Source organism: Nipponia nippon, unplaced genomic scaffold (genome assembly GCF_047370975.1).
Source record: "Nipponia nippon isolate SJK-2023a ecotype South Korea unplaced genomic scaffold, ASM4737097v1 scaffold_15, whole genome shotgun sequence".
Lineage (NCBI taxonomy): Eukaryota > Metazoa > Chordata > Aves > Pelecaniformes > Threskiornithidae > Nipponia > Nipponia nippon.
The window spans coordinates 12,952,798-12,980,011 of NW_028262331.1; the positions used below are offsets into that span (position 1 = coordinate 12,952,798).

General features: G+C 38.3%; 1 protein-coding gene and 1 long non-coding RNA gene across 2 annotated transcripts; one reads left to right on the plus strand and one right to left on the minus strand.

Annotated features, from left to right (window-relative positions):
- FOXN1 (forkhead box N1) lies at positions 1-21,940 on the plus strand. The gene is made up of 8 exons (XM_087751872.1): positions 1-120; positions 1,922-2,425; positions 4,661-4,771; positions 10,863-10,990; positions 11,807-11,903; positions 17,822-18,029; positions 18,573-19,100; positions 21,084-21,940. Exons 1-8 carry the CDS (start codon positions 1-3, stop codon positions 21,344-21,346), a joined length of 1,959 nt encoding a protein of 652 aa, XP_087607998.1. The 3' UTR covers positions 21,347-21,940.
- LOC148056363 (uncharacterized) lies at positions 8,148-27,210 on the minus strand. Its single transcript, XR_015703474.1, has 5 exons — positions 26,986-27,210; positions 12,287-12,379; positions 11,083-11,346; positions 9,332-9,385; positions 8,148-8,498 (listed from the first exon to the last, which is right to left on the minus strand). It is a non-coding gene; the product is annotated as an uncharacterized LOC148056363 (long non-coding RNA).
- Positions 27,211-27,214: the final 4 nt, after the last annotated feature.

Genomic DNA, 27,214 nt, shown 5'->3' on the forward strand with positions numbered 1-27,214 from the left:
ATGGTTTCACTACTCCAAGATCAATCTAATATTAAATTTTCTTCTTCGGACACTCTGGAAAGGGACCGACAAGACCTCATGAAGACACAGGGGGATTCAATATCCCCAGTTCAGCAAACTGTGAGTAAGATGGCCCAGTTCTTTTTCTCTTTCTTCAGACACACAAGTTCAGATACAATATTCAGCAATTGCTGTACTAAATCTCAGCATACTTAACTGGCAACAAAGCAAACATGGAAAGTTTTATTCTTGAAGAGTAGAAACCTGAGTTGTTATTCTGAGCTAGTCTTAAGCTCCATACTAAATTTCCTATTCAATAGTTTAAAAATTGTATTACTTTAAAAACCAAACAGGCAATCCATCTAGCTACTAATCCAGTGCAAATGCTGCATTTAAAGTAATCCTCATCCTGTTTCTGAAATAAATTTTTAAAAAGCCAACAGACAGAGAGACATCAGAACCTTTTTGTCTACTCCCTGGCAGTAGAGGATACCTTCAAGCATTTCAGAATTCCTTGGGATTTTTTTGGAATAAAATGATCTCTCTCCTGTTGCCTATATATTCATCACGTTTACCTTTCATAACAAAAGTACAACTGAGAATAGTGGTTTTCATCCAACAACAGCAAAATAACAGTTGTCATACTTTTATTATGAACATTTCAGGTGGAGAATTGACAGCACTGCCATTCATACAGCTTTATATAACTAAATATAGGGGTTTTTTTAATTCTTATTTAACAAAAGATATCATAAACACATGTATTAGGACTACAGAGGAGAGCAAGGAAGTAAGAATTAAGAAGTTACAAACTGAGCAAGTTTGCATTCATGTGAGAAGCCAAAAGTGTCATGAGGTCAGATTTGCTTTCTGCAGGAATCCACGACAGAACAAAACGTTAACAGCCTTGATGCACAGACCCGTGTGCAGATGAACAAAAAAGCTGCGCCATGTTCCACTCTGCAGAAAGCACCGGCTTTTATGCTGACTTCCCTTTGGAACTTCCTGAAATCTGATTCTTCCATGAAGGCATATATTCCTTTACCCGTTCTCCTAAAACACTGTAAGGGCAACTTGGATTTAGAGGGGGAAAGAGGAAAGGTACCACTTGATCTGGTCTGACTTTGTGTGTAACGCGGAACATTACATTCTCCCCTTCACTAAACACAATAACCTGCTCTTGACTTAAGCATGTCTTCTCAAAAGGCATCCAAGTCGTTACTCATCCTTGATGTCGGGGAAAATATGCATAATTTCTGAGCTGAACGTGTTCAGCTTCAGGATCCAGACACTAGTTCTTGTTAAGCCTTTCTCTTCTAGATTAAAGAGCACTTTAGTAGCTGTGATTTTCTTTTGGCTAAAATGCGAAAGGGAAGGGAGGAGATGAGACAGGAAGAAGGTTAAAATGTCTGCCTAGAGCCTCCCTGTCTCACAGAATGAGTGTGGCTATGTTAATGAAAGGAAGTGATGTAACTAGCAACATATCTGGCAGCTTGTAACACCGTCAGAGAATGAGATCAAGCTTATTTGACTAAACTTGTAGATGACAAGACTTGCACTTATCATATTCCTGTCATTTAATCTTTCATCACTTGATCATACATCATCTTTCCCCTGAAATTGTCAGACCAGCTAGTCAATAGTTACCTGAGACACCCTGTTTTTCCAAGATAGTTGCACAAATTAAGATTACTTCAGTCTTCTCAATGCTTTCATTAATTTACTTTTGAACAGTTTTGGATACCAGGTAACCAGAAAACCCTTTAGATCTTTTAGAGCTTCTCTGCATGAAGGTGGCTAGGACTAGTAATTTTATACTTCTCATCAATAATATATTTTTAATGTACTTTTTTGTAAATAATAAAAATAATAAAATATTTGCTCATACTAATCCTAAATAAATGCCAATAATTCATTGCAGGATAATCCCAGTTATCATTGCCAACCATATGAGTCAGACAGCAGGACAGAAAGGAAGAGTTCAGAGTCTTCTCACAGTCCCAGCCCTGCTTCTCCAGCCCAGGATCAAATTCATGGGAGATACCCTACAAGCCAAGGAATTCCCTGTGGCAAGAACAAATTTAAAGCCTCTTTCAGTACTGAAAAATTCAGACGGTACAGTTACGAGGAAAGTACTGTAGGAAATTATGACCGGTTTCTCAAGAGCAGCAGAAACCCCTTTCACCCTTACAAGAGGCAGATCAGCGAAGACGTCTTCCAGGAAGCACATCAAGCCCTCCCACCAGAAGGTTCACCCTTCAAAAATCCTAGAAGCATCGACGGTTTTGAGGGTTTACCAGGATCTACAGGTCCTGACGAGTCAGAGTCATTTTCTACACACATTCCGAACATCTCCACAGAGCAACCATGGTGTAACAGCCTCCAATACAGCAACACAGGTCAAGATCACGGTTCACAAGTCGTGGTCAGTATTTTTGCTTGTCCTTCTGTTTTCAATGGCAAAAATATACTTTTGGAATTATTTTCTTATCTCTTAATGTGACTACATGGGCATTTAGCGTCTTGTCAAGTCACAGGCTAAAGCTCAGCATAGACATCCATATTTATTTGTTAATGTTTTCTATTTTATGGCCTTTCCCTACTGAAAAACAGCCCTCAGAAAGGTGCACAAGGACAAATGGTTTTTCACTAGACACAATACACGAATCCTAAATATCCAAATTCTTCCTGACAACAGGTTTTATATCAGTAGTTGTCATCAACTAGTATTTTCAAGGGACAAAAGTTCACAAAACAGTATTTTTCAAGTATGAGGAGAAGCGTTATCAGATTTGTTACAACACCTCAGCTGAGCTGCACTTTTCCTGGATGCAAACAGAAGAGAAACTCTAAGACATCAGTACTACTTAAAATTAAATATCTGTTTATGGGATGTGCAGTGTAAAGGTACCTGGGCTAATTCACATACTGGATAGGGGCGACTGCCTATTTAGGGCAGCACAGAGATCCCTGAAAAACAAGGTAAATTACCCTCCAGTATCTCCACAAGGTATCTCTGCTGTGATCCAAAGTGTAAAGCATATCTTCATAATCTAGTGCAGACAAAAACAATGTCTGCGTCTGCCAGGAGAGGGCCCTAACCACTGGTTCTAAATTGCTGTGAGGCAAAGAATTTGAGGGTTACCAAAAGAAAGAGGTGTTTAAAAAAAGAAATCTGAATTGGATTAAGACGATTTACCAGGGAATGGAGGGATGTTGTCAGGGTACATACCTGGGGACTGAAGCCGTTCCGGTTAAGGAGGAAATTGATCTAAATCTCTTATTTCCTGGATAAATACTCATCTAGGTCAGATGAGTTTAATGCAAAATCTATAAGCAGTGGATGAAAAAAAAAAAATCCTGTTTTCTTCCCAAATCCCTGAGCTGCAAGATGGAGAGAACATAAAGCTGGCACTGCAGGAGCCCTTTACCAAGTACATGTGACTACTCAGGAAAAGACTGGCTACTTTTTAATGTCTCCACTGGTTCAGTCAGCATGCAACTTCAAAGCTCTTAAATAGCTTACATGCTGCTGGCAAGTTGATGTTTCTGAAAAACTTCATCTTATGGTCCCCAAAATAGCAAGGACATTTATTAATACTGGATGTGACCTTTGCTTGGTGCCAGGATATCAAATCAAGTCTAATATGTACCCCTACGCTAATCTATACCATAAAAGATGGTCATTATGGCCTTGCTTTAAAACAGAAGGATAAGCGCTACTGGTTCCTTGAAATAATAAGATGTCTACGACATCAGCTCTCAGAAGAGAATTCCTGGCCAAGGATGTTAAGTGGGGGAAGGAACCTGAAGTCAGTCACCAGACCCATGGATAAGAACACTGCTTCGGACACGTCATTCCCTGCACTGTTTATTACCAGCTAGAGCTCTACCTCGCTCTCTGCTTCGCATGCAGTTCATTTGAATCGCTCTTCTAAAGCACCCAGTGTTACCACACACCCCGTATGGTGCACTTGGCATTCTAACTGAAAGACAGCAACATTTAACACCCAGGAGCCTGAGCCCTTAACAGAATCAAGCCCTGTGTGGCATCCAGGACAGGCAGCTGGGCAGACTTGTGAGAAATTAAACATAGAGAAGCTGATCAAGTCTTATTTCCACATTTGCAGAAATAAATCACAATCTTACTATATTTCCTGTATCTTGATTCAATTCAGTAGCCAGCCTAGTTTGATTCTTCTCTGCCACCTCTTTCCTGTGCATTATAGACCTCACCCTCTACCTAATGACAAAACTCCAGCGTCAGCTTGAGGTACTGACGGTCTGCAAGATAAAATCAGAGTATGAAAAAGAGAGACAGACACACACGTGCACACTCAGGAACGAAGGCTGGAGTGTGCAGTTTGGGTATGTAGGGAAAAAAGAGAAACAGAAACTGACATTTTATGAATTGCTCTTTGTAGGGAACTTGGACTGGGATTTCCTCTTTCAAGCAGTAATTATATAAATACAGGAAACAATGTTTCTTCTTGTACCACTGGGTGATAAAACAAATTCTATGTAACACTTACTGTGACAGAATCCAGTCCAAAAAAGTAGTAAGTATAATGAAAGACAAATCAGAAGAGTAATTAACAGAATTACTGTATTTTAAATTGAAGTGTTTTCTCTAATAACTCTTTCCTTAAATATTTTCTAGCAGGATTCAGACATCAAGCTTCGGACATCCCCGCTGGAAGGGCAGCCTGGTTTGTATTGCTATCAGCCTCAAGTGCAGCAGATGTATTGCCCCTCACATCCTTTCCATCAGGTCAGTACAACGTGTAGACCAAAATCCCCTGTATTTCTAGCACTATAATGGTATAGTAGTTGTGTTAATGATACAAAAAGGCAGATGAAACAATACCTGCTAAATTTGCATTTGCGGGGCCACGTTTGTATACATACATTATGTTTATGACAATGAGATCTTAAGAGAACCACATCTAAATGCATTTTAAAATGGTCTTCCAGAAAAAAGAAAAAAAAAAAACAACTTGTAAAAATGGAATCTTAGTACTGCTTATTTATATTTACACATTATGCTCAAGAAAATTGGTTTTGAAACCAGATAAATTATTAACATAACTGTTGGTATTTCAGGATCCCAGGGTATTAACTGTGCTTTGACTTCAGAATAACAAATTAAATATATGTGACTGTATACTTAAAATTCAGATCAAACACAGAAAAAAGCAAAATTTTAACAGCAAGATGACGCTCGCTTTCCTTGTGCTTGATGGCACACACATCTCTTTTGCAATCTTTTGACTGTTACATCATCCCCAGTGAAAGATTGTTCAGCTGAAGCATAATTGACAACAATGCTGATGATGCACGAGAATGCACAGTATTAAGGTTGTTCTTCCGTAACGTAACTATGTTATTAATGCTAAAAATGCACAGGAGTAACTGACACCTTGTTTTTCTTGAGTGTGTTTAGATGTCATTTGAATACATGTCAGTTCCTATTTCCAAAGCAGTGTATGCACAGTATCTTTGTAAAATCATAGCTATATACCTTAACCTTACATGTGACCATAGTACATATTTACAGAGGTTAGTGAGTGTGGTCTACTGAGCTTTGAAAACTTGGCATAGAGGGAGGCTGTGTATTACAGAAAGTCATTTTCATGACTCTGAAAAGTCTTTAAATTATTTCCTTTAGATATAAATGGTGGTGCTGTTCAATGCATTGAAAATTTTCTTCTTTTATGCTCAGTTACCTGCAATGTACAAAATTTTCAGCAAGAAAGATGTTTGAGGAGATAAAAATATGCTTGAAACACCCTATTTAAAAACAAACAAACAAAAAAACCCCAAAACTTATTTAAGGTGAAATTAAGGCAACAAGGATTTTTCAGATATATAGGCAGAAATCCATATACAAAAATAGCACAACTACCAAAACTCCCAATCATTAGAACTGAATTAAACTAAACTCACAGGAAATTCATGTATGTAAAATATTTGAACATAAAAGCTCACACTTGAGTTACAACTCCTTTGATCCCAGCGACTGATGACTGATATTGTGGAATCAACTGTACCATCTCATTCAACTTGCTCAAGAAGTATAAAAAATGTGACTAACAGAGCAGTGATTTAAAACTGTGCAAAACCGACAAAAACCAGGTCACCATACGATATTTCCTTGGGATTGTTCATTCATATGGTGTTACTAGTCTGAGTCATTGAAATAGCAATCATGCCATTCATCATCAGGATTTAGTCCCTCATGAGGAAAAAGAAAGGTTATTTTTGGCGTGATTTTCTTTAAGACGAAATTTAAGTAACTTCTGAGAACACATGCTGAATGACCATAAAGAACAAGAATAGACATATGGTGGAATTTTATGATCACTGATAAAATTAAATCATCCGTCACAGATGACTTTTTAGGAATTTCATTTGTTACAGTTCTGTAAAACATTACTAAGGAAGAATGAAAGTATTCCATACCTCAGTAGTGGATTTGCATATTTTTAAGCGTGTATTTCTTATAAATCCCCCAAGCTGTCTACTGAAACTGAAAGGAAGATGTCTCATTATTACAGTATATGACCCCTCAGATATAGAAAGGAATAAAACAGGGACTAACTGTATCAACCACGTGAAAAGCTTCAGGGACTTCTATGGCCTTTCTGAACTTCTAGTGCCTGGGACAGTTAAAATGATCAACAGGACAGTATGGCAAGGCAGCTCAATAAGCACCCTCAAGTACCAACCCTTGCATGAAGTAAACTTCTAAAATCAGGTTCCTATTACTGTTATCTTTCTCTTCCTGCTCCCTCAGCTGTGGCCAGCCCCTGACCACTAACTGGACTTTGTATTTAGATCAGCTTAGGAACTCAGGGGCACAGAGGTTCTTCCCCAACGAGGTGTTGCGCAAGGACAGGCCAATTTGCTTAGAGCGTCCAGCTACTACTGATATTCAAATAGTTTCAATATCAAGGGCTTTTGGTATCCGCTCTCCTCAGTGGGTAGCCTTGTAAAGCTTGAGAAGTGCACAGATGCTAAATAGATGCGAGAAGGCATAGATAATGGAAAGAAGCAGTCTTCCTACACTGATTCAGGAAATACGGCTAGAGAATAATCTCACTCCTGGCTTTTTCTTTTACCTATCACTCTGGCATTCCACTAGCCAGAATTTACTGAACCTTTTTTTTTTCCCCCTATAATGTGGCAAAATGTTAATTATCCTTTAAGTTCTTATCAACATCATCATAATTAATTTACTTGTTTTTTCTTGTTAGCCTAAAACTCAATAGAAGTGATAAAAGGGAATAATAAAATTAAAATAGAATAAAAAGGTGATATTACACTACCATCCTAACGTACAAATTGATTGCTTTTATTATTGTTATTTTGGAAGAAAAGGGTCTCAAATGAAGGATTAACTTGCCACTCTGCTGCAAACATAAACTAGTTCCCCACTGGGACTGCAGTGCAGACACTGTGGATGTGCCACGGCACCACATATTTCACACACAACGTAAATGCCAGGTTTGTGTGTTGCTTTAGCAGAAACTCCAGTTAGCCTGTTAATTCATTTGAATATTTTTTAATTTCTTTACTCATTCTGAAGCAGGCACCCTTCCCCTGTCACTGCTGATTTGATACCAGTACTGTTGTTATACATTGGCATTAACCACATTCTAAAAACCTACAAAATCAAAGCTGAAACACACCTCCGGGAGTGGCTAGGCAAGACGCAACAAGCACTAAGAGGAAAGTCTTCCATCCACCTGCAGGCTGGCACTGTGACAGATCTCTTACATGCAGCAGGTTTCTGTTAGACTTTTCCATATTTGTGCTTCTTAATGTTACTATAGTAAAAGTATGGCAACATGTTCTACTACTCCGAGGAAAAAAGCAGCCAAAGTCGTAACAGGCAGAACTGCTGTCCACGTGCCATAATCAGACACTGGGAAATGAAAGAACATGTGATACAAGACTGAGAAGTGGAATAACATCTTTTGCATGAAGCAGCTTCAGTATTAACACTTTACATTTCAAATTTGAATGGAGTAGAGCAATTTAAATCACTAGGAAGTTACATGCAAGAGAACGGCCCCTTCAGCCTGAAGTGAAGAGTGTTCAAACTATGCCTCACTTTTCATTAGAGGGATGAGAGAGATCAACTCCTTTGTTAATTTTGCCCAAATGATAAAATGGCCTCACCTTCCCCTTTGCTGGACACAACACAAATGATGACTCATAAGAAAAACTCCTTCTTACTGACCTGAAAGAAACAGCAGACACGTACTGAAATCACTTACCCACCCACCATAAAACCCGGACACCTTTCATGCCAGTTGTGCGACTGTAAAACCAGCTCAAGCCTGTCATTCCAGACCATTCCCCAGTCTCTCTTCCCTCAAAAAGGAGTCATGAAACCAATAAAACAGAAATAATCCTTAGAACGCCCAGTTCTTGCCTTTGGTGATGACATCACAACCAGTCCCATCTTAGTATCCCTTCCTTTCAAAGAGCCACTGAAATAAAAATATAAAATCAATAAAAAAATAAAATCAAAATTATTGTATGAATTGCCTGGTTTTCAACTCTGGTGAAAAACCTGCACACAATGCAACAAAGCAGGCAGCACACAACTGCACGCAGAAATTAGTTCACAGCTGCTCTGGAGACTGCAGTTCTGCCCGGTATTTAGTTTAACAAGGCAGGACATGATTAATTATGTGCATCTCATTTCTTTCACCCTGCTTACCGCAGCAAACAGATTAGTGTATTCAGTATGTTTTTCCACATTCCATTTCAGACAGTTCAATGTTAGAAAGACAAAAGCAAACATGCAAAAACTCAAGCAACAACAATAAAATTGCTGAGAAACTGAAACATATTATTCAGAATCCAGAATAAATAAACTGTGAACACTTTGCAAGCACATGGTAGCCTCTCACAGGCATTTTCAGAGGACAAAGACCAAGAACAGCAGAAGCTATTGGTCCAAAAATAGGAATAACAGTACAAAACTAAGGAGAGGTATAAACTAATTACCAAGGAAATTTTCCCAACAAGTCTCAAAAGCTACATTATAATCTTTCAGAGGAACCATAAAAACCTCATGACACAGGACTTCCAAAGGTAAGCAGTAAAACACTAGAACAGGGCTCAGCAACCTTTGAGCACTAGGGAAGGCATGCAGGTAGATTTTTTAATAGCATACGACCTGACTCCTAATTTTGGCCATGCCCTAGCCCTGGCATCTGGAAAGATTAATCTGTAAGAGGCAGAAATTCCTCTCTCACTGAGCTCTGAGTTCAGTGGGAGCCTTTGCCTCACGGAGAGCCAACTGATGGTATCTTACCTTAGCAGGGTAGCGTTTCTTTGTACTCGAAAGTTGCTTGCCAGCAGGTTTAAACTGTAATTTGGAAAAGAAAAATATGTGACCAACTGCTGCGTGAAAAAAATTGAGAGCAAACCTACAGAAACTCTGACGCAATCGAGGCTATGCATATGTATAATCTCCCCTCTTTCACCTTTTTTTTTTTTTTGCATTGGCATATTTCTATCATGGTGATCGCGTGATAGGCCAGCCTTTTCTTTAGTGTGTCTTGAGAGCTGGACAGACTTAGAGATCTCTTAAAGAGATAGCTTAGCATCTCAGTCTCAGGTAGTATTCTGCTGCCTGTCCCTAGGAGTGGGGTGAGGGTAGCATAACTGCTATCTGATTTTAGGTGTCCTGGCTATTCTTTTTAGCTTTCTGATAGAAAAAATGGGGAAAAAAAAGAAGCTGCCTGAGGTGGTGGCTAACAGCACTTCAACTCCCAGCCTCTTGGAGAAGCCTGTTTCTTGTCATCGACTACACTTCAGCGCAAGTCAGGCAATAGGAAAACCTGTGAGAAATGTCTCCTATGCCACTCTCCTGACCCCTGGAATGATGTTACTAACTTATTCTATAACAGTACATTCACTTTATACGTATTCTGCTGCCATCCACTAAAGCTTTTGATGTTATTGTTTTTTGGGTTTTTTTGCTTTTCTTTGTTTGGGGGTTTTGGGGTTTTTTTGTTTTGTTTTTTTTTGTTGTTGTTGTTTTTTTTGGTTTGGTTGTTTTTTTTACTGCCTTGCCTGGTAACAGCAAATTGAACGGATGCTTTGGGATGCTATTCTCTATTCAGATCTATTCAGATTTTATACACTTTGAATTTTTGCCTTGTTGTATCCCTCTCCACCTAAAATCCAAAAAAACAGCACAAAAAACCAAACAAGGCTCAGTCAAAACTTCCCTGTTTCTTCCTATATTTTTAGTGGCTTTACTTAATAGGCTTATTTTTCTATGGTGTACATTGTTTGAAGTAACTTATTCTGGGTTTTTTTATTACTTATATAAGTAAAATTACATCATGAATTTACTTGTCTGCATAGTGCAATGTGCAGGGGAGGCTGACCGGGCTAAGATACTTCAACCGCAAGAGAGATGGCTGAAGAGAGATATGCTTTAGGTCTACAAAACTATGAATTATCTGGAGACAATTAATAGATACAGTTACCCCCATTTTTCACAAGAACTCAGTAGGCAGGCAATAATAAAATAAGTACTTCTTTTACATACTTCAATTTGGAACACACTGCAACAGGACCTGGTAACAGCCAACACATCAGTGAGTTCCTCCTCATACATGCCCTGTTTCTTTTACTTTTTAAGCTTTAACTAGTAATATTAATGTTTTCCAATACCATGTTAGAAAGACTTTAGGTCTGACTTGGCATAACAGCTATTAAATGTAGGCAGAGGATAGTAGCCTCAGAACTAAATAGTTTAACAGTTATTAAGAAAGAAATATTTTGAGAGCTTGTTGCTAAGCCAAGTAACATCTCTTTTATTGTATCATCAGTATCCCTCGGGAGGCAGCTATCCTGTGACTTATATTACTTCTTCACACTACCCTTACCAAAGAATTGCTCCTCAAAGCAGTCAAGAATCCCAGCAGCCTCTATTTCCCAAACCCATCTACTCCTACAGGTAATAAAATATTTTTTCAAGTCCTAATGTTACAGGCAACACACTGTTTACCCATGGCCTATTTCCAGCATAATTTGCAATAACATGCTTACTCTTATTTGTCTTGTTCCCAGTGTGCTCTGTCCTGTTTGTATGAATCTCAAGATGTTCCAGACTCTGGGGCCAAGGCAGAGGGAAATGAAATGTTGTAAAGCATGTGAACAGTCTTGACCACCCCCACAAAAGCTAGATATTTCTCCAATACAAAATCTTAGGTGTTGCAAATTTCATCAGCACCAGACTAATCACACTTGGTTGTCTTTTCCAGGACCTGTATTAAAGCTTTTTTTCCTCCAGTTACTAGGGCAAGGAAATGCCTAGAAAAAAACATCAGATATGCCAGTCACGACACAGGTTTAGCCCCCAAATAGCAGTCTAACAAAGCAGACCAGACAATTAAATTTTAATTATACCTTCTGTCACCATCAGTTTGATATCCTCTTTGTGGCCTTTATCAGTTTAAGCATTCAAACACAACCTTAAATAAATACACACTAGCTGGATTTGAAGGCTGTGGTCTTGACTCCACTTCCTATTACTTTATTTTAAACCCAGGTTGGACCTGCTGTATGCGCTTTGAGAATTACCTCTAGAAGTTAAGCAGTGTAAGGAGATTGCTTATAAACAACCGAGTGGAAAACTTTAAGCATCATCGGTATTCATGCTATGACAGTGAAAAACCGGAGTAATCACGCTCACTGTGAAAAACAGTCCTTTTTTCTGCTTCTGAGGAGTCAAGCAGAACAGGCTAAAATACTTTTCTTTCTCTCCCTAAAGCATCCTGATCTTCATGGCACTCAAAAACAGCAAGACAGGGAGTTTGCCAGTCAGTGAGATTTACAATTTCATGACGGAACACTTTCCTTACTTCAAGGTGAGTTCCACAGGGAGTGGGGGGAAATCTCTCTCTAAGCTTACCTGGCAGCAGAGGGAATAAGGGAGGGGATTCAATCTATGAAAAGGCATAATTTCTTAATAGATTAATATCAAATCAGTTACACACTATATACCTTCATGGTCACAAACTACCCAGCGCTTTAGGCCTAAGGGAGAAATGTGAACATGATACGCGGTAACATTTAACACAAATAGATATTAAGAACTGCTCCAACTTTGAGTTTGTGCAGTAACAGTGGCCATTCCTCACTAACAACTCATAAAAAGGATAAATATTTTTAAAAACACATCCATTCCTTCCTCTCAGATCTCAAATACAGGCAGAACTGGTCTTGTGGCTTCCTCTGCCATCAACAGCACCTCCAGACTCATGGGGAAGCAGAGGTTCAAGGTTATCTTGCTCTGTTCTGGAGCTGGGATATCCGTCTTAGGCAACTTCGTCACTCGCATGCACTGTACAAAGAAAAGTATAATATGTGAGAAATGATACTAAGCTCATAATTACACAGTAACGTTGGTGAAGGTAAGGGTGGATGGTTTGCAGCAGATACTATTGAAATTTAAATCCATGCTTAAGAGAATGGTGTCTTGCACTTGGAATGCAAGTGGAAAGTGATTAGTCAGCACATGACCGAAGAGCAGAAGGATTACAGTTAAGATTTTAAAAAGAGCTATAATAGAATCGTCGACTGCTGCTCAACACAGAGCTTCATTATTGCTGATTCTTCAAAAGCATCTCACTCGAAGTCCAGATCAGGTGACCTCCAACTGTTAGCAAGGCGCAGACATGAAAATAAAGCAACATGAGTCTGTCCTGTTTCCTATCGCAAATAAACACGCAGCAATTACACCAAATTTAAAGCAGCTACAGAAAGGCAATTCAAACGTTTGTATTAAGAAAAGAACACTAAGAATAACTAAAAATAAATGTTCTGATACAATTTTGCAATGGTTTTGGACACTAACTGAGGATAAAGAATGCCCGCAAAAAAAAAAAAAATTGAGAGAGAAGGGAGGAAAAAAAATAAAGAAGCCTACCATTATAATTTGATAAGCACCCCATCACAACATGACAACTCATAATCCACTGAAACAAACCTGAAGCACTTTAACTTTGTTAAGTCACAGCGATGCAACTGATTTTTAGGCTAAACACACATGAAATAAGGTAATGACAGTAATCTAAACAGGGAAAGGAAGAAGGGTGGAATGGCACATGACAAGAACATAGTAGCTGTAAATTTTTTTTCATTTTCAAAACACGAATAAATTTCAAGATTTGTATTTTGTCCCTAACAGAATATTAACTCTATTTTCCACGCTTTTACCACTAGTTGCAAGAAATATTAATAATCCAAAGGAAAATAGCTTGAGGATTGCAAAAAAGGTCCTGGGCCACAACATCTTGAAATTGATATTTTGCAGAACCACGTTTCTTAGCATAAGCAGAAATCATGGGATCTACAGCAAAGTAATACATTCTTCTCCGATTACTGCTTTCTAGAAAAATAGCAGGAGTTTCAAGCAGAGAAGTGGGAATATTAAAAATAAGTTTTACAGGCACATCCACGTTTATTCATCAGACCAAACAAATTAATTCTCCTTTGTCTGACAACACAATCAATTATAAAATTCAGCAGCAGCTTGCAAACCAAATGCTGCTGCTGCTGCCAGCACGCAGAGAATTCCTCAGACACAAGACTGTGGCTGTGCCAGGTGTCACCTTCCTGGTCCTGCAGTTAAAGTTATTCTGACAGAGCAGAAACATTAGGGAGGTATACACCCTTTCCTCACGTATATACTGTGTGTAAATATTGTGTATTGTATATATTGTGATATTTTGTGCATAAATGTGTATAGATAGTGTGTTCATATGTCTGTCCATGTGCATACATACGGCTCTGTGTGTACATATGCTCATCTGTACAGTAGGTATATTTCTACCACAGCTTTAACAACTGTTTTATACCTAATCTAAACTTTTCCCTTCTTACTTATCAAAACTTGCCTGTTCCACAGGGAGTGGGTGTTGGTGGTGGTTTGTTTGGTTTGGGGTTTTTTTTGGCACATCCTCATGTCTTTTTCTTAATTCATTTAAAAATTGATGAGAATGAGGTTACTCTTGTCATATGCATTATAGGAAAAGAATGGTACAGGGGTACTACTGGAACATTCACTATTTTGTTACAGCTTTATTTCTGCATTTTACTTACAGTCAAATGATTGAACAGTTCCACCCCAAACATCCTTAAAATAAGCAGGGGAGAATAAGCAAGCAAACATTATACTTATGGGCACTAAGCTCTATCTACCTCTGGTCTTTACAGCAGCCCACAAAATCATCAATACATGGCAAAAGCTAATATCCTCTATCCTCCCTTTTTTGGAGAGTCTTTAGCAAGATAAAGTAATATAAAAATCAGCAAAGAACGCTTTGTTTTTGCTACCAGAACTCACTAAATCGCAGGATACAACAGGGGGAGGGGAAGCAATTTAAGCTGGAGAGAAACAAAGTACAAGTGTACACAGAATCTTGCTGGGAGACATTAGATGATACAAGCCTAGTCAAATTAACTTGTATTCGCTGCCGCAGCAAATTTAGTTTCTATGATGCAACAATCTCATTTCTAGTTGAAACAGAGCAATCCAACTCCTACGTCCTAAAAAAAACATCTACGCAGCTAAAGTTGAATTACTCTTTGATGTACCTCTCCCTTCTCTTGAGACCTAGATTTAAAGAGAAAGGGTTTTGCAAGATCACTGAACTCTTTAAACTTCAAGAGGCGGTCAGGATCAATGGGTCTGTACAATAATATTTCTTGCTTGTCATCCTTTTTCTCTTTGTAGTGATTAGTGAGTCTAACAGAAAGCTTTAATCTTGTTAATTGGAGTTATTGCCAGTGGTCCAAGAGGTTAGAAAGGTCTGTGGTCTGATGGAGCTTAGAGCAGCAAGTATTCTCTTGCAGCATCAAATTCCACACAGCTTCATCCACACTGTGCTGAATTCAGCAATGGCAGAAACGAGCCATAGCAAAGAGATTCCAACTACACGAGAACGACTTCAGTAGCCAAAGCTCAGTTCATTAACAGACAACCAAATGTCAACTTAAAAAGCTGGTGACAGAGTTGTAACCTGAACACGCTGCCGGAGTGTCCCTTCAGGGCCTACCTAGGTAGACAACTGGTTTTCACTGCTCAGCACTACCAAGTTTAATGCAAGAACCTGTTCAACTCTTGGCAGCAGTCTCCAGAATAAATCCATGTACTTTTTGCTCTTACGTTTCTAAAACTATCTCATAGTCTACACCCCCACACATTCTGAAAACCTCTGAGAAACACATGCCACTCCCATCTTCTCTGGTGCTTAGCAGAAACCCTAATTATCCTGTCTAGATAGAGAGGTGTATGCAGCCTCATGTGCAGGGCAAGACACATGAATACTCTTTCAGGTCAGCTTATTCAGTAGCTAAGTACACATCTTACCTAGGAGGAACAGTTTTATTTACTTTCAGAACTGCCAGAAAGCAACTTGAATATTATCTGCAAGAGAGAAAATCTGATTCATCATCTTTAGCATTACTCTATGGCAGAAGGAGTTTTAAAGGGTTTTTTTGCCTTTTTTTTTTTTTTTTTTAATAGAAGTGCACATTGTCTCACTTATAGGACTGGCTAACAAAATAGTGAAATGCTGACATCAGGTGGGCCAAAAGGGTAGAAACTGTGCTGCTATGAAGGGAAAACAGTTTCTTTTATAGTAAATAACATCTATTTAACTTCAACAACTAATTAATTTTTCTAATGAAGAAAGTATTAAATTTGACCCTCAAATTCTTCAGTAAGGCTTTTAACACCTTAACCCACAAGATAGTCCCTCACAACAAGCTAGGAAAGAAGAGATTTTACATTCCTGATAAAAGTAGAATTTCTGTCAAAGTATGTTCAAAAATTCATGGGGTATCATGCAAAAGCAAAAATGGACACAAGTCCATTTATAAAAGATGGTCTTAGAGGACATCCGTTACACTAGGCAACAATTAGAGAAACGATCAAAAAGCTGGCTTTCTATGAGAGAAGGATCCCTATTAATAAAGCATAGCAATGGAAAGGGAACTTAATGTGCCTAAAAGGGAAATTTTAGTCTTTAACCTCTTTAAAAAGACTACGGAAAATCATATTTATTTCTTCTGCTCTCCGTTCAATAATTCTCTGTGGCTGATATAAACAATTATGACAACAAATATTTTGCATCTGTGAATAAGAATCAATAGTGGCACATAGACACCTTCGCCCACCTTTCAGGGAGTTGTTTAATTTCTTTTAATTCTTATGACACACAGACGAGGATTTTTTTGGAAACAAGAAAGAAAAAGCATCCAAAATTGGTTAAAAAAAAAAAAAAAGAAAAAGGCCTCACATACACTAGTACTGAAGATTATTCTTTGTAATCTGATGAGCTCTAAAGTCTCTCTCAAGATTTCTCATCTCTGCAAATGCAGACCTTTTGGAAAGAATATCATTTGACTGACACAGGTAAAGCTACAATTTTATTTTTTTTAACGGGTCTTACAATGACAGGGGAAGTCTAGCTGGACTAGCAGTTGCATCTATTACAATGAAGCTGGGTTTCTCAGGTTGACTCCTACCATTACGTAGCAAGTCATTCTTCCTGCTCTTTTTTTTTTTTTTTTAAAGATTATAGTGCAGTGGCAATGAGCTAAGGCAGTTCTACTCAGATACGCAACAAACAGCATCGTACAGTACCCACCAAAAGAAAAGCAAGGAAGTGACACATCAGGAATTTACTATAGGAATCTTCTGATATGAATGCACATACTAATTTACAAAGCCTTGATGTGATGGGCCGTATCTTCTGGCTGCATGACTAAGTAAGCAGAAATGAGTGAAAACAAATAAACAAACACCAGAAAAACTTATATGCAATAAAAGGATACAGTGTCATTTCTTCAGGATCAGTATTTCGGACTAGCAAGCAGACAGGCATTTCCCATCAGAACCTGAGCATGACCATTTTGCTGGGTATTTCCCTCTTCATCCCTGACAGCAACATTCGTTTTCAAAGTTCTTTTACAAGCAATCAGGGGAAAAAAAAAAAAATGTAAAAATTAAATTGCATAAACAGAGGCTTTGCACTAGGTTTTCTTTTCTTTCCATTTGTGCAGTTGAATGCAAAACTGTCCTCAGGGAAAGGAGGGAATTTCATTTCCCTTGTTGATCGGGAACAGCCTAAATAAAAATAGAGGAATCCTTTTAATGAAGCTTATAGGTATTGTTCAGTTTAAAGAACCTTCCAGCTTCCAGTACCGAGTTAAAAATAAATGCAAAGCAAAAAGATGCAGCGATCAGGTGTAGAAACCTGTATCTCATCTGTAGGGCTTGTGATTAAACCATTTGGTTATCTAATTGGCTAGCATACAAAGTTATACCTATAGTAGCATGCTAAAAATTGTTTGAAGTCTGCCTGGATACTTAATTTGAGTCCAAGTAGCACACAGTCCTTCAATTGAGTGTTTGAAATTTTTCTAGGTATTCCAAAATACATTAAGATAAATTTCCTGTTAGTTCACAGTTCTAGAATATAATTCTTCACACACTTAATTCTTGTGATTTGCAAATTCACTCTTAAAAATTCAGCAGCCCCTCTGAAGGGGCAACCTTCTTGCTTAGAAGATCAGTTACTATTTCATCTGATTCCTCTCTTCCTGCACAACATGACTATAACATTTTTGTGGCTTGTTTCTAATGTACAAGTTTCATATTGTAGCAAGTGTAACGTAAACAGCATTTCTTACAATTTCACCAGTCAAAACAGAGAAATATTTTTGTATTTTTTTTTTTCCTTGAAGTTCCATTCTTAGACTGGATTTGTTTTTCCAGACAGCTCCAGATGGCTGGAAGAATTCTGTACGCCACAACTTATCTTTGAATAAATGCTTTGAGAAAGTTGAAAACAAGTCAGGCAATTCTTCTCGGAAAGGCTGCTTGTGGGCTCTGAATCCAGCCAAAATTGATAAGATGCAGGAAGAGCTTCAGAAATGGAAGAGGAAAGACCCAGTTGCTGTAAGGAAGAGTATGGCAAAGCCAGGTCAGTAATATGTTAGCCTATTAGTTCTCAAACAGGGGTCCCCAGAACTCTTCTTTGCAATAGGCACCAAGCTGTATAAGAGAATTTATAAATGATTTAGGAAAGCATTTAAGAATTTTTCCTGGTTATAAAGTGATTGGCAAAACAAGAAAAAAAAAATCAAAATCCAAATTAAATAAACCTGGTTTTGCAGGAGTGCATCCACATAAGCACAAAGAAGCCTGACTAAGGAAACATTCTCTCTTGACACCTCACTAAACTTTAAGACAAAAACAACACTGAAATAAGTACTATAGAATAAAATCTGAAATTAACTGATAAGTATCCAACCTTTAAACAAAAAAGTGCAATTCATTATGTACTCACTTGGCAATGATGATTTAGAAAAACATTTCAGGCTTTTGGAGTTCTTATGGGCTAGCACTTTTGTTTGCCATTCCGCTCACCCGTTTCCTGAGGAACACTAAAATTTTAGCTGCAAGCTATGAAGATTAAGGCTCTGTTAGGATTCAGTCAGTCATGGACTATTTTCTTGTTTTGTAGAAGAACTTGACACACTGATAGGCGACAAAAGCGAAAAGCTGAGATCTTCAATCATGTCCTGCAGTCCGACTGGTGTTGCAAGTGCCTCCCTTTCCAGACAGATGGCAGTCCAATCCCATTCCTTATGCGAGCCCTCTCTTTCCTCCAGTATACCACAGCCATTGCATAGTATCCACGCATCAGGAGCTCTACACGTCAAGAACTCCTTACCAAATTTGCTCGGGGGACAGCAAACGGCGTGCTATACATCACCGCAGGGTTTTCCTCCAATCTCAAGCACACTGATGCAACACTCACCTGACCCTCAGACCCTATTTCCTTCTGGGGAGGCTCAAAGCGAACTCAGGACCCAGCCCAGCATCACGCAGGATTCTCCCCTGCCGGCTCAGACCCCCCCAATCTGTGGTGCGAAGATGCTGACAGAGCACTCTACCGCCAGGACCATGCAGGACACACTCATGCAGGAAGGAGACCTCAGCAACGACATCGATGCTCTTAATCCATCCCTGACTGATTTTGATCTCCAAGGTAGGTATCTACGGCATTTCGATTTTGTAGAGTCAGGCTTATTACATCACATCCCAACCTGCACAAGATGCGTTTATGTCCTTTTTTAACTAATTGTCCTTGCCGCTGCTACAAAGACCAGCCTACTAGGTTACAATATTTTGCACAACATGGAATTTTGCATTGTATCTTTAAAAAGCTTCCCAAGAAAGCTACAGTTTTACATCCAGAGCTTAAAAAAAACCTGCTTACTCTTGACTACGACTGCTGATATTAACCACTGCAATACAGTATTTAGAATGTATTTCTTAAATTCAGACATACTTTCCACTGAAAACTACTCAAGCACAACTATTTAGTGCATATCAAGAGAACTGTCATGAGGGGCACAAAGAGAAATAATTTTGATTGAATTAACATGGTAACATTTTTCTTTATCAATATTTATTCAAACACCTTCCACATCTCTGCTCAAAAGAATGCTATTTACTCCTTCGCAAAGCATTCGTATCATCTACGCCCTGAATAATTATACTTTCTGAGGTGTGTTCTAGTCATGTAACACAGACAGTAAAGTTCTTGGTATTAAATAATTGAATTGGAATGGACAGGATTTTGAACTCTAAGAACATAGCTTTCCATGCAAAAATAAGAAAAAAAAAAAACACACCAAGTTTATGTTTGTGCATATATATATATGTATGTATGTATACATATAAAATAAAACCTGTGGGTTCCAAATGATAAAGCTCTTGCTGCACCAAATAACATGCCAGAATTGCCTTCCTGCACAGACAAGTGGTACACAAAGCAACCTAAAAGACAGAGCAAAAAACCAGTCTTAATAATCTACATGACTCAGCAAACGCAGCTGCCTTGCCATTGCACTGTCACAGATGTTCTGCAGTCCTGCCATGCCCAGATTGCTTTACTGAGATTAACAACACAGTTTTTTGAATCCTCAGCTTCTTGCTCTTTCAGGCAGCCGGAGCTCACATTCCATTCCTTTCTCTGCACCTCTTTCCATTTTATTCAGTTAATCTGGAACACGCTTATTTGTACTGTGAATATTCTATATGCTTCACCAATATGGTACAACTCCAACTTCCCTCCATCCTTGCCCTTTACCTTAAATTATCTAACCTTATCTAAGCTTTTTACTTTCTTTCTTTATAAAATTATCAAATCTCAAATTAGAGGTCCTAGAACTTAAGACAAGGCCTGCACACTTGGAGCAAAATCACTATACACACACACCCCAAATAAAATAAAAACAAAATAAAATCCAATGTCTAGCAAAAGGGCTAAGTATTATCCCATTTGACAGCCTGCAGACGGAGGGTGTAGCTTTGGAGCAACGGTCCCCTTGCCACCACCACCCCAAAGAGATCTTCAATGACAAATATGAAAAATACAGCCCTCCTGCAGTACATACTTAATGCTTTCACTGTGATATGCACATTCAATGGAAAGATGAGAAACTTTTTGGTACACGTTAGAAAAAAAATAATATTTCAGACCTTTTTTAATTTGTCAGGTCAATCACATATCCAGTAATTCAGATTGCAATTCAGAGAACGCTACACCGTAAGAATACAAGAAGGCCAGTTGTAAAGTAGTATTATTTGGAGATTTGTCCCATAAAGTGCCATTAGCTCTTCCATATCTTACAAAGATAAGAGAGGCAATTTCCTCTTTCAAAATGAGTGGGTTTTTTTCAAATAGAAGTTATGCTTCATAAAGATACATTTGCAACAGAAGCTTGCCAATTATCAGGTGAAATAATTTTCTTAAACTAATGCTGTTTTCTCCCAGATATAAATTGATTATGGAGACAGACAAATAATAACTATCTAAACCTTTTTCCTTTCTCAGTCCCAAGTGATGAAGAGTACCTACACATACAGCATACACAGCTGTATAATTACCGACTTCTCCTGTAAAACAATGTCTCGGAAAGCATATATGAAGAAAGTTGAACTGATCCATTTTGTTTTGTTATAGGAAATCTTTGGGAGGAGCTGAAAGATGACAGCCTAGCTGTGGATCCCCTAGTCCTCATTTCATCATCCCCAACGTCTTCCCAGTGTTTCCCTTCTCACTGCCAGATGGAGAACAGCAACAGTGCCAACATCCAAAACGGAACTCCACACAGCAACCTACCCGACCTACAGCTCACTACTCTTTACTCTGCCTTTATGGAATTGGATACAGTGTCTCCCGCCTACCTAAGTAATTCTGGATCCAAACCTATAGCACTAATGTGAACCATGCACCAGCCTAACTATTATTATTCTTCTGTCTCAATACAGTCCTAACCATCACACACACTTACCTATCTGATTTATGTCAGCTGAAACTGTGTCCATTGGAATAATCTTTTTCCAGAACACGCCCGCAGGATATGTAGCTTTACTATAATAATTTTCTACAGACAGATACTAAAAAAAAAAAAAAAAAAAAAAAAAAAAAAAAAAAGTCTAAACTATTTAAAGATGATATTGTTAATGGCTGAACTGGTCAACACCATTTTATCAGGTCACTCACCTTCTGCATCTTCCAGAAACAAATGACTGTAAGAGGAAAACAAATGATTGACACTTTTTTTTTTTTTTTTTATGAAAGCTGTTTGCAAATGAACATAGAAGTCAAAGCAAACAATAACCTAATTTATTTCCTGGAGCCAACGATGTCAACAACATCTGCCACAGACCACTAAAAAAAAAAAAATCTGCATATTAAAACATTTATAGTCCCCTTGAAAGAAGTTCTGGGTTTCGAGAGACAAGAACATAAGCTGAAAATTCTGCAAGTATTAGAAGACAGAGGACTAGCTGCTGACAGACTAAACTAAAGCAACAAATATACTTCCGTGAAAAATCTAAGTTTTACTGTGTTTAAAAAGAAATTTAAAACTCTGCTTTTTTAATAAAAAAGAACAAAACAATTTAGTAGAATTTTTACTTGGCTGGAAATTATTCACATTCATTCCTCCAATTTTTTCCACATAAGCTGAACAGTAAGATGCATTACTCAACCATTAAATCAAGATTTTGAAAAATGCTAACAAAAAAGAGAACAATAATTGTTGCAGTTAGCCGAATCCAGAAAGCATTTCTATTTTAACATCCAGCTGACATCTGATACATCCAACCGGGTTTACTATGATGCTGAACTAGCCCTTGCATTAGGATAGCGTATGGTTCCTAACAGGAGGTAACTAAGGCATTTCAGTAGCCAGATTTTCAGGAACATGCTTCTCTCTGATTTACCATAAAGGTGCTGCTTGTGACACGACAGAACAATGTTTTATTTCAAGTGAAGCAATCTAAAAACAAAGCAATCTGGAGCAGGAACCTTTAACAACACTAAGGAAAACAGTCTACAAACCAAAACAATATCAGTGTGTCTTGAATGACATCTCTATTCACATATTACGGAAACTCGGAAGAAACTAAGGAGGTTAAAATTCGAGTCAGACTGGGTCACTTACACTATGAAAAAGCAGCAAGGAATTACAATGAAAACTACAGACCAGGCAGAAGAGTGAGATAGTATTGTTAAAATAAATGCATGCAGGTTCAATTAGCTGTTTTCTCACAGCAAGGTGGGAGTACTGCCAGCTAAGACTGAAGCCAAACCCAGGTTCAAATCTACACCCTCAACCATGCCTACTAGCCCAGACTTAAAACAAAATCAGATTAGGGGCAGACAGACAGAGACAATTTAGGAAGAACACACGTGATGCAACTTTGTAATCCCTTACGCAGCTATCAAGAAACCCTCACTTGACTTGAGTCCCTCTTCCTCTGCATTCCTGCAAACAGAATATGCAGAGTGAGAAATGCAGGCAAATTTGCCAAGCTGTTCTATGCAAAAAAAAAAAAAAAAAAAAAAAACAGCAGGAAAAGAATTATGCAAACATACTAGAGCTAGGTGAATCAATTATTGATCGTCCTAACACTTAGATAAAGAAATAAGGAAAAAATTAAGTATGCCACATCACTAGAAATGTGCACATTAAATAATAAGCCTAAAGCATATAGTAAGTGTAAAGCTGCTAAACATTATATTCAGTATAATTTAAGAGTTACCAAGTTACAAATAAATACCTACCAAGTACAGACTTTAAGAGCAATACTCTTATCCTAGATACCTTTTTTGAAAAAAGAATCAGTCAAACAAATATATATCCTAATATAACCATGCACTGAGGAAAAGCAAAACCAAAGCAACCCCCTGCCCTGCACTCAGGCAGCGTGTTTTTGTATCCCTGCTGGCTCTGCAACACATAGCTACTATTGTTCCTTAAAAATATGTCAACATCGCCCTTAAGCCAAAAATAATAATAATATTTGGTAAATAATGTTATCCACAAACATTAGACTGTTTACAACACATCTGGCTTCTGCTGAGAGATTGGTTTCCACAGCTCTGTGTTCCTATGCTCGCTCTCTGACTAGGAGAGGAGAACAGGACGGCGCCAGCACCCCACCGCCGGGGTGGGACCGCCTGTCCAGACCCTCCCCAGCTCCCCAAACGCATTCACTTAACTTCAGTGACCAGCCGCTCCGACATCAGCAGGACGTCTGCATACAGCTACCTATATCCTTAAGGACTTTTCAGGATAAGATTCTCGCTGTTTAGAAGTCCTTCACTACAAACACCAAAGAGCTGGTACGCAGATCAAAATTTTCAGAGGCCTAAGGGAGCGAGATACTCAGTTCTCAATTACTTTCTATCACCATTTGCATCAAATCCTTGTTAGCCCTTTCTAAAAATCCTTATAACGATACATACTGAGTAGCATACAGTGAACCATGTTATGGCCAGTATATAGAATGACACAGACCTATGCAAGATATTACCCTACAGAATTAACAATCTTCCCAATATTTTATATTTGGCAGAGGGAGATGATGACAAGAAAATGCATGAGACCATACCAGATGAAGGCCATCAGGAAGGTCCATCACTCTAAAAACATAGCAAAATTGTAATAAAATATTTGTGATTAAAGCAAATCCATGGCACATGAAAAATCCATGAAAATCGACAGTATGATTCTGGACAAGACTTTACCAAGATGAGCTAAATATCTGCTACAGAAACTCCAAATTCACAGATTTTAAATCAAGAAAAGCTAAGCTTCTTTTTCTGTGTTAAAGACTTATCATTTATGGGCATAGCAATTCATTCATGATTTGTAAGTTCCTATGTGTCATTCATATACTCTACGATCTGTGTTTAACAGGCTAGGGCGTTCTCTCAGATGCACCAATATATTCCATGCTTGTGACCATACACATGATCACAAGGTGGAGAAGGAGGAAGAAAGAGAGAAATCTAAGTGTCATACTGTATTCCATATTTTTCTTGGTAATAAGTCTTTGAAGAGTGATCAGACATAAAGAACAAAAGGGAAAAGAACACTCTAGGACGTTTTTTCTTGTATTTTGCTTGACTTTCTTGACATACAAGAGAGGTTTGTCCTCCCTATATAAAGTTATTTATTCTAAGCACCTTAAAGTATTTTCTCCAATGCATTCCCTATTTAACATGGTTGGACATTTCACCAAAGTTAAAAGTCATTACATGATTTTTCTTATATTAAAAAAGTCATTAAACAGACTGCAAGTTATTAACTAATATCAGTTGTCTGGGTTTCCCTTCCCATCCGCCCCTTTCAGGCTCTTACATCTAGAATTTTATTGTCTTGCTTCCGTTTAGCATTAGTGATTCTGGTACACATGAAAAAAATGCCACTTAAATATGGGTGCATGAGGAAAGAGTCATACTATAAGTTACAATTCTGGAACAATTATTCTTTAAAAAGTAAAAAAACTATGTTTATTTAACTATGTTTATTTAACTACTTTTATTTAAATTTGTATAGAATATCCATATCTTGTGCAAGTACTTTTAAAATAATTTTTGAACAGTTTATAGCACAGTAAACATTTTCTTAGAATTTGTAGAGCTGGTGACACCTTACTTTGTACCTACCATAAAATAAGTAATTTGCACACGTTGCGGATCTATTTCAGACACATTTGCATTAAAGACCATTTTAAGTAGTACTCTGAAAACAGCAGGAGAAAGGAGGAAAAGAATGAAGATTTCCCAGTCCAAGGCTAACAATGTTTGCTTAATCAGCCTAAGCCAAACACATTATGCAAACAGCTATTTCTGTCTAGGAAAAAAAAAAATCTGAAGTATAATTACCATAAAAATATCCTATTACCAAAGAGAAGACAGTGTTCACTGTTGCCCTTCCCGACATATGATCAGGAAAAATTTGCATTCTAAAGTTTAGGATTTATTAGTTTAACCTTTTTTATTATTATTATTATATGTTTCATTTAAAATTCAGAGAATTCAAATAATAGCAATTTATATTAGAACTATGTTTTTGAGCTCTTTTTTCTTGCCATGAGCCCAAACTCAGAAGACTTCTGGCTAAAGTAGGCTGCCTCCCCTATGTTTGCATGTTCCTGGTATAAAACCATCACCCCTGAAGATTCATGTGCTTTTGTTGATACAGTTCTTCTCCGATACGTGCAAATCTTTGCACAATCTCTCAAAACCCTGGCACAGCACTAAGCTACTTAAAACCGACAGTGATTAATAGGTGTTATGGAACAGAAAAAGTATTAAATAGCTCGTCAGTGTTACTTTATGTCTCTAACTTTGTACACAAAGCTTGAAAAGTGCAATTGACTTATTGGCACTTTCAAGTAAGTTTAAACTACTGGCTGAAACAAATATTTGGATTCCAGAACTTAGTTTATCCGTGCTGACGCTCCATTTTTACACTTCAGTCAGACTTCCAGATCTGTGTGTACATGTTTGTGTTTAGACTACTAAGTATCAAAACCAGTAAACAGTTCTACATAAGCTTTTTCTGACACTTCTTAATCCACTTCCAGTCTAACACAAACAAAACCAAAACATGCACTAGCTGAAGAAGAACTACGTGGTTTGCCACGCATCCCCTCACTGCAGTAATGTAAATGGAAGCTTTAAACTAGCGTTTCCCATGCGTGGCCATAGCAAAAATTTAATTGAGAACTACTGCTTTCTTCACTAAAATAATGAATGATGGAGTTAGTTCATAAAATAAAATTTAAATCCAGTCCTTTTGAGAAGCAGAAAAGGGCAATTGTTTTTTGTCAATACAAAGAAACAAACACCCACAAACAATACTTGTTTACACTGAAAATAAAGAGCAGTAGGAACACCATTAACACATAGTGGATTTATCGCCCCGGCTGCCCCTCAGTCAGCTAGCACACTGATGAAAAATCTCCGATACTGTATGTCAATACAGCACGTATCGAAGACATGATGAACTGCCAAATCTCAGCAAAGAGCCCTCAGTGTGAAACCATCACCAAATAGCAGCCCTCCCTGGTGGTACGCCGGTAGCCAGCGCTCTTCAGCATTGTGCGATGGTTTTTTGTCTTTTATTATCTCCACGTCAGGACTGGATGCCGTTCTAGTACCCTTTAGCTACAGATTTCTAAGTCAATTTGGGCTCAGCACAGTGAGGGACACAGCGATAAGTAGGAAGCCAGCCAGCCTAGCAATCTTTTCTAGGATTAATCTTTCTGAATCACGAAGGGCCACAAGATGCCAAGTGCTGGAATCGGTTTCCAAGAACTAGTGAGTTCACACCAACTTTGCTGCAAATCATTTTTATGCATAGAAAGTGTGCTACATGCCTCAAGGCCAATAAATACCAACGAGCAGACTGCAGCTGCTATTAAACCTTTGTAATTCAGCCATGCGAATAACAACGCACTGAAACATTTTGCTGCTTAGATGAACTGAGGGCTTCCTATTCTGAACCTATCGATTCTCGACCTGGGCACAGAAGAGGTGCGTAAAAACATGAAACACTTACTCCTGACAAAACCAATTAGGCCCGGCTGCACAACGAAGACCGTCATTAGTTGCATTACTCAAATTTCTGACTCACAAGACCGTCAGCGGAAAATTAATTGCGTCAGCTAAGAAGCAGCAGGCACAGGCGGGGCGGACGCCGGCCTCCCAAACTAGCGCTGAGGTGATTTGCCGGGACCCCCCTCGCCGGCAGCGGCTCCCCGCCGCCCGGCAGGCAGCGCCCAGCCGCC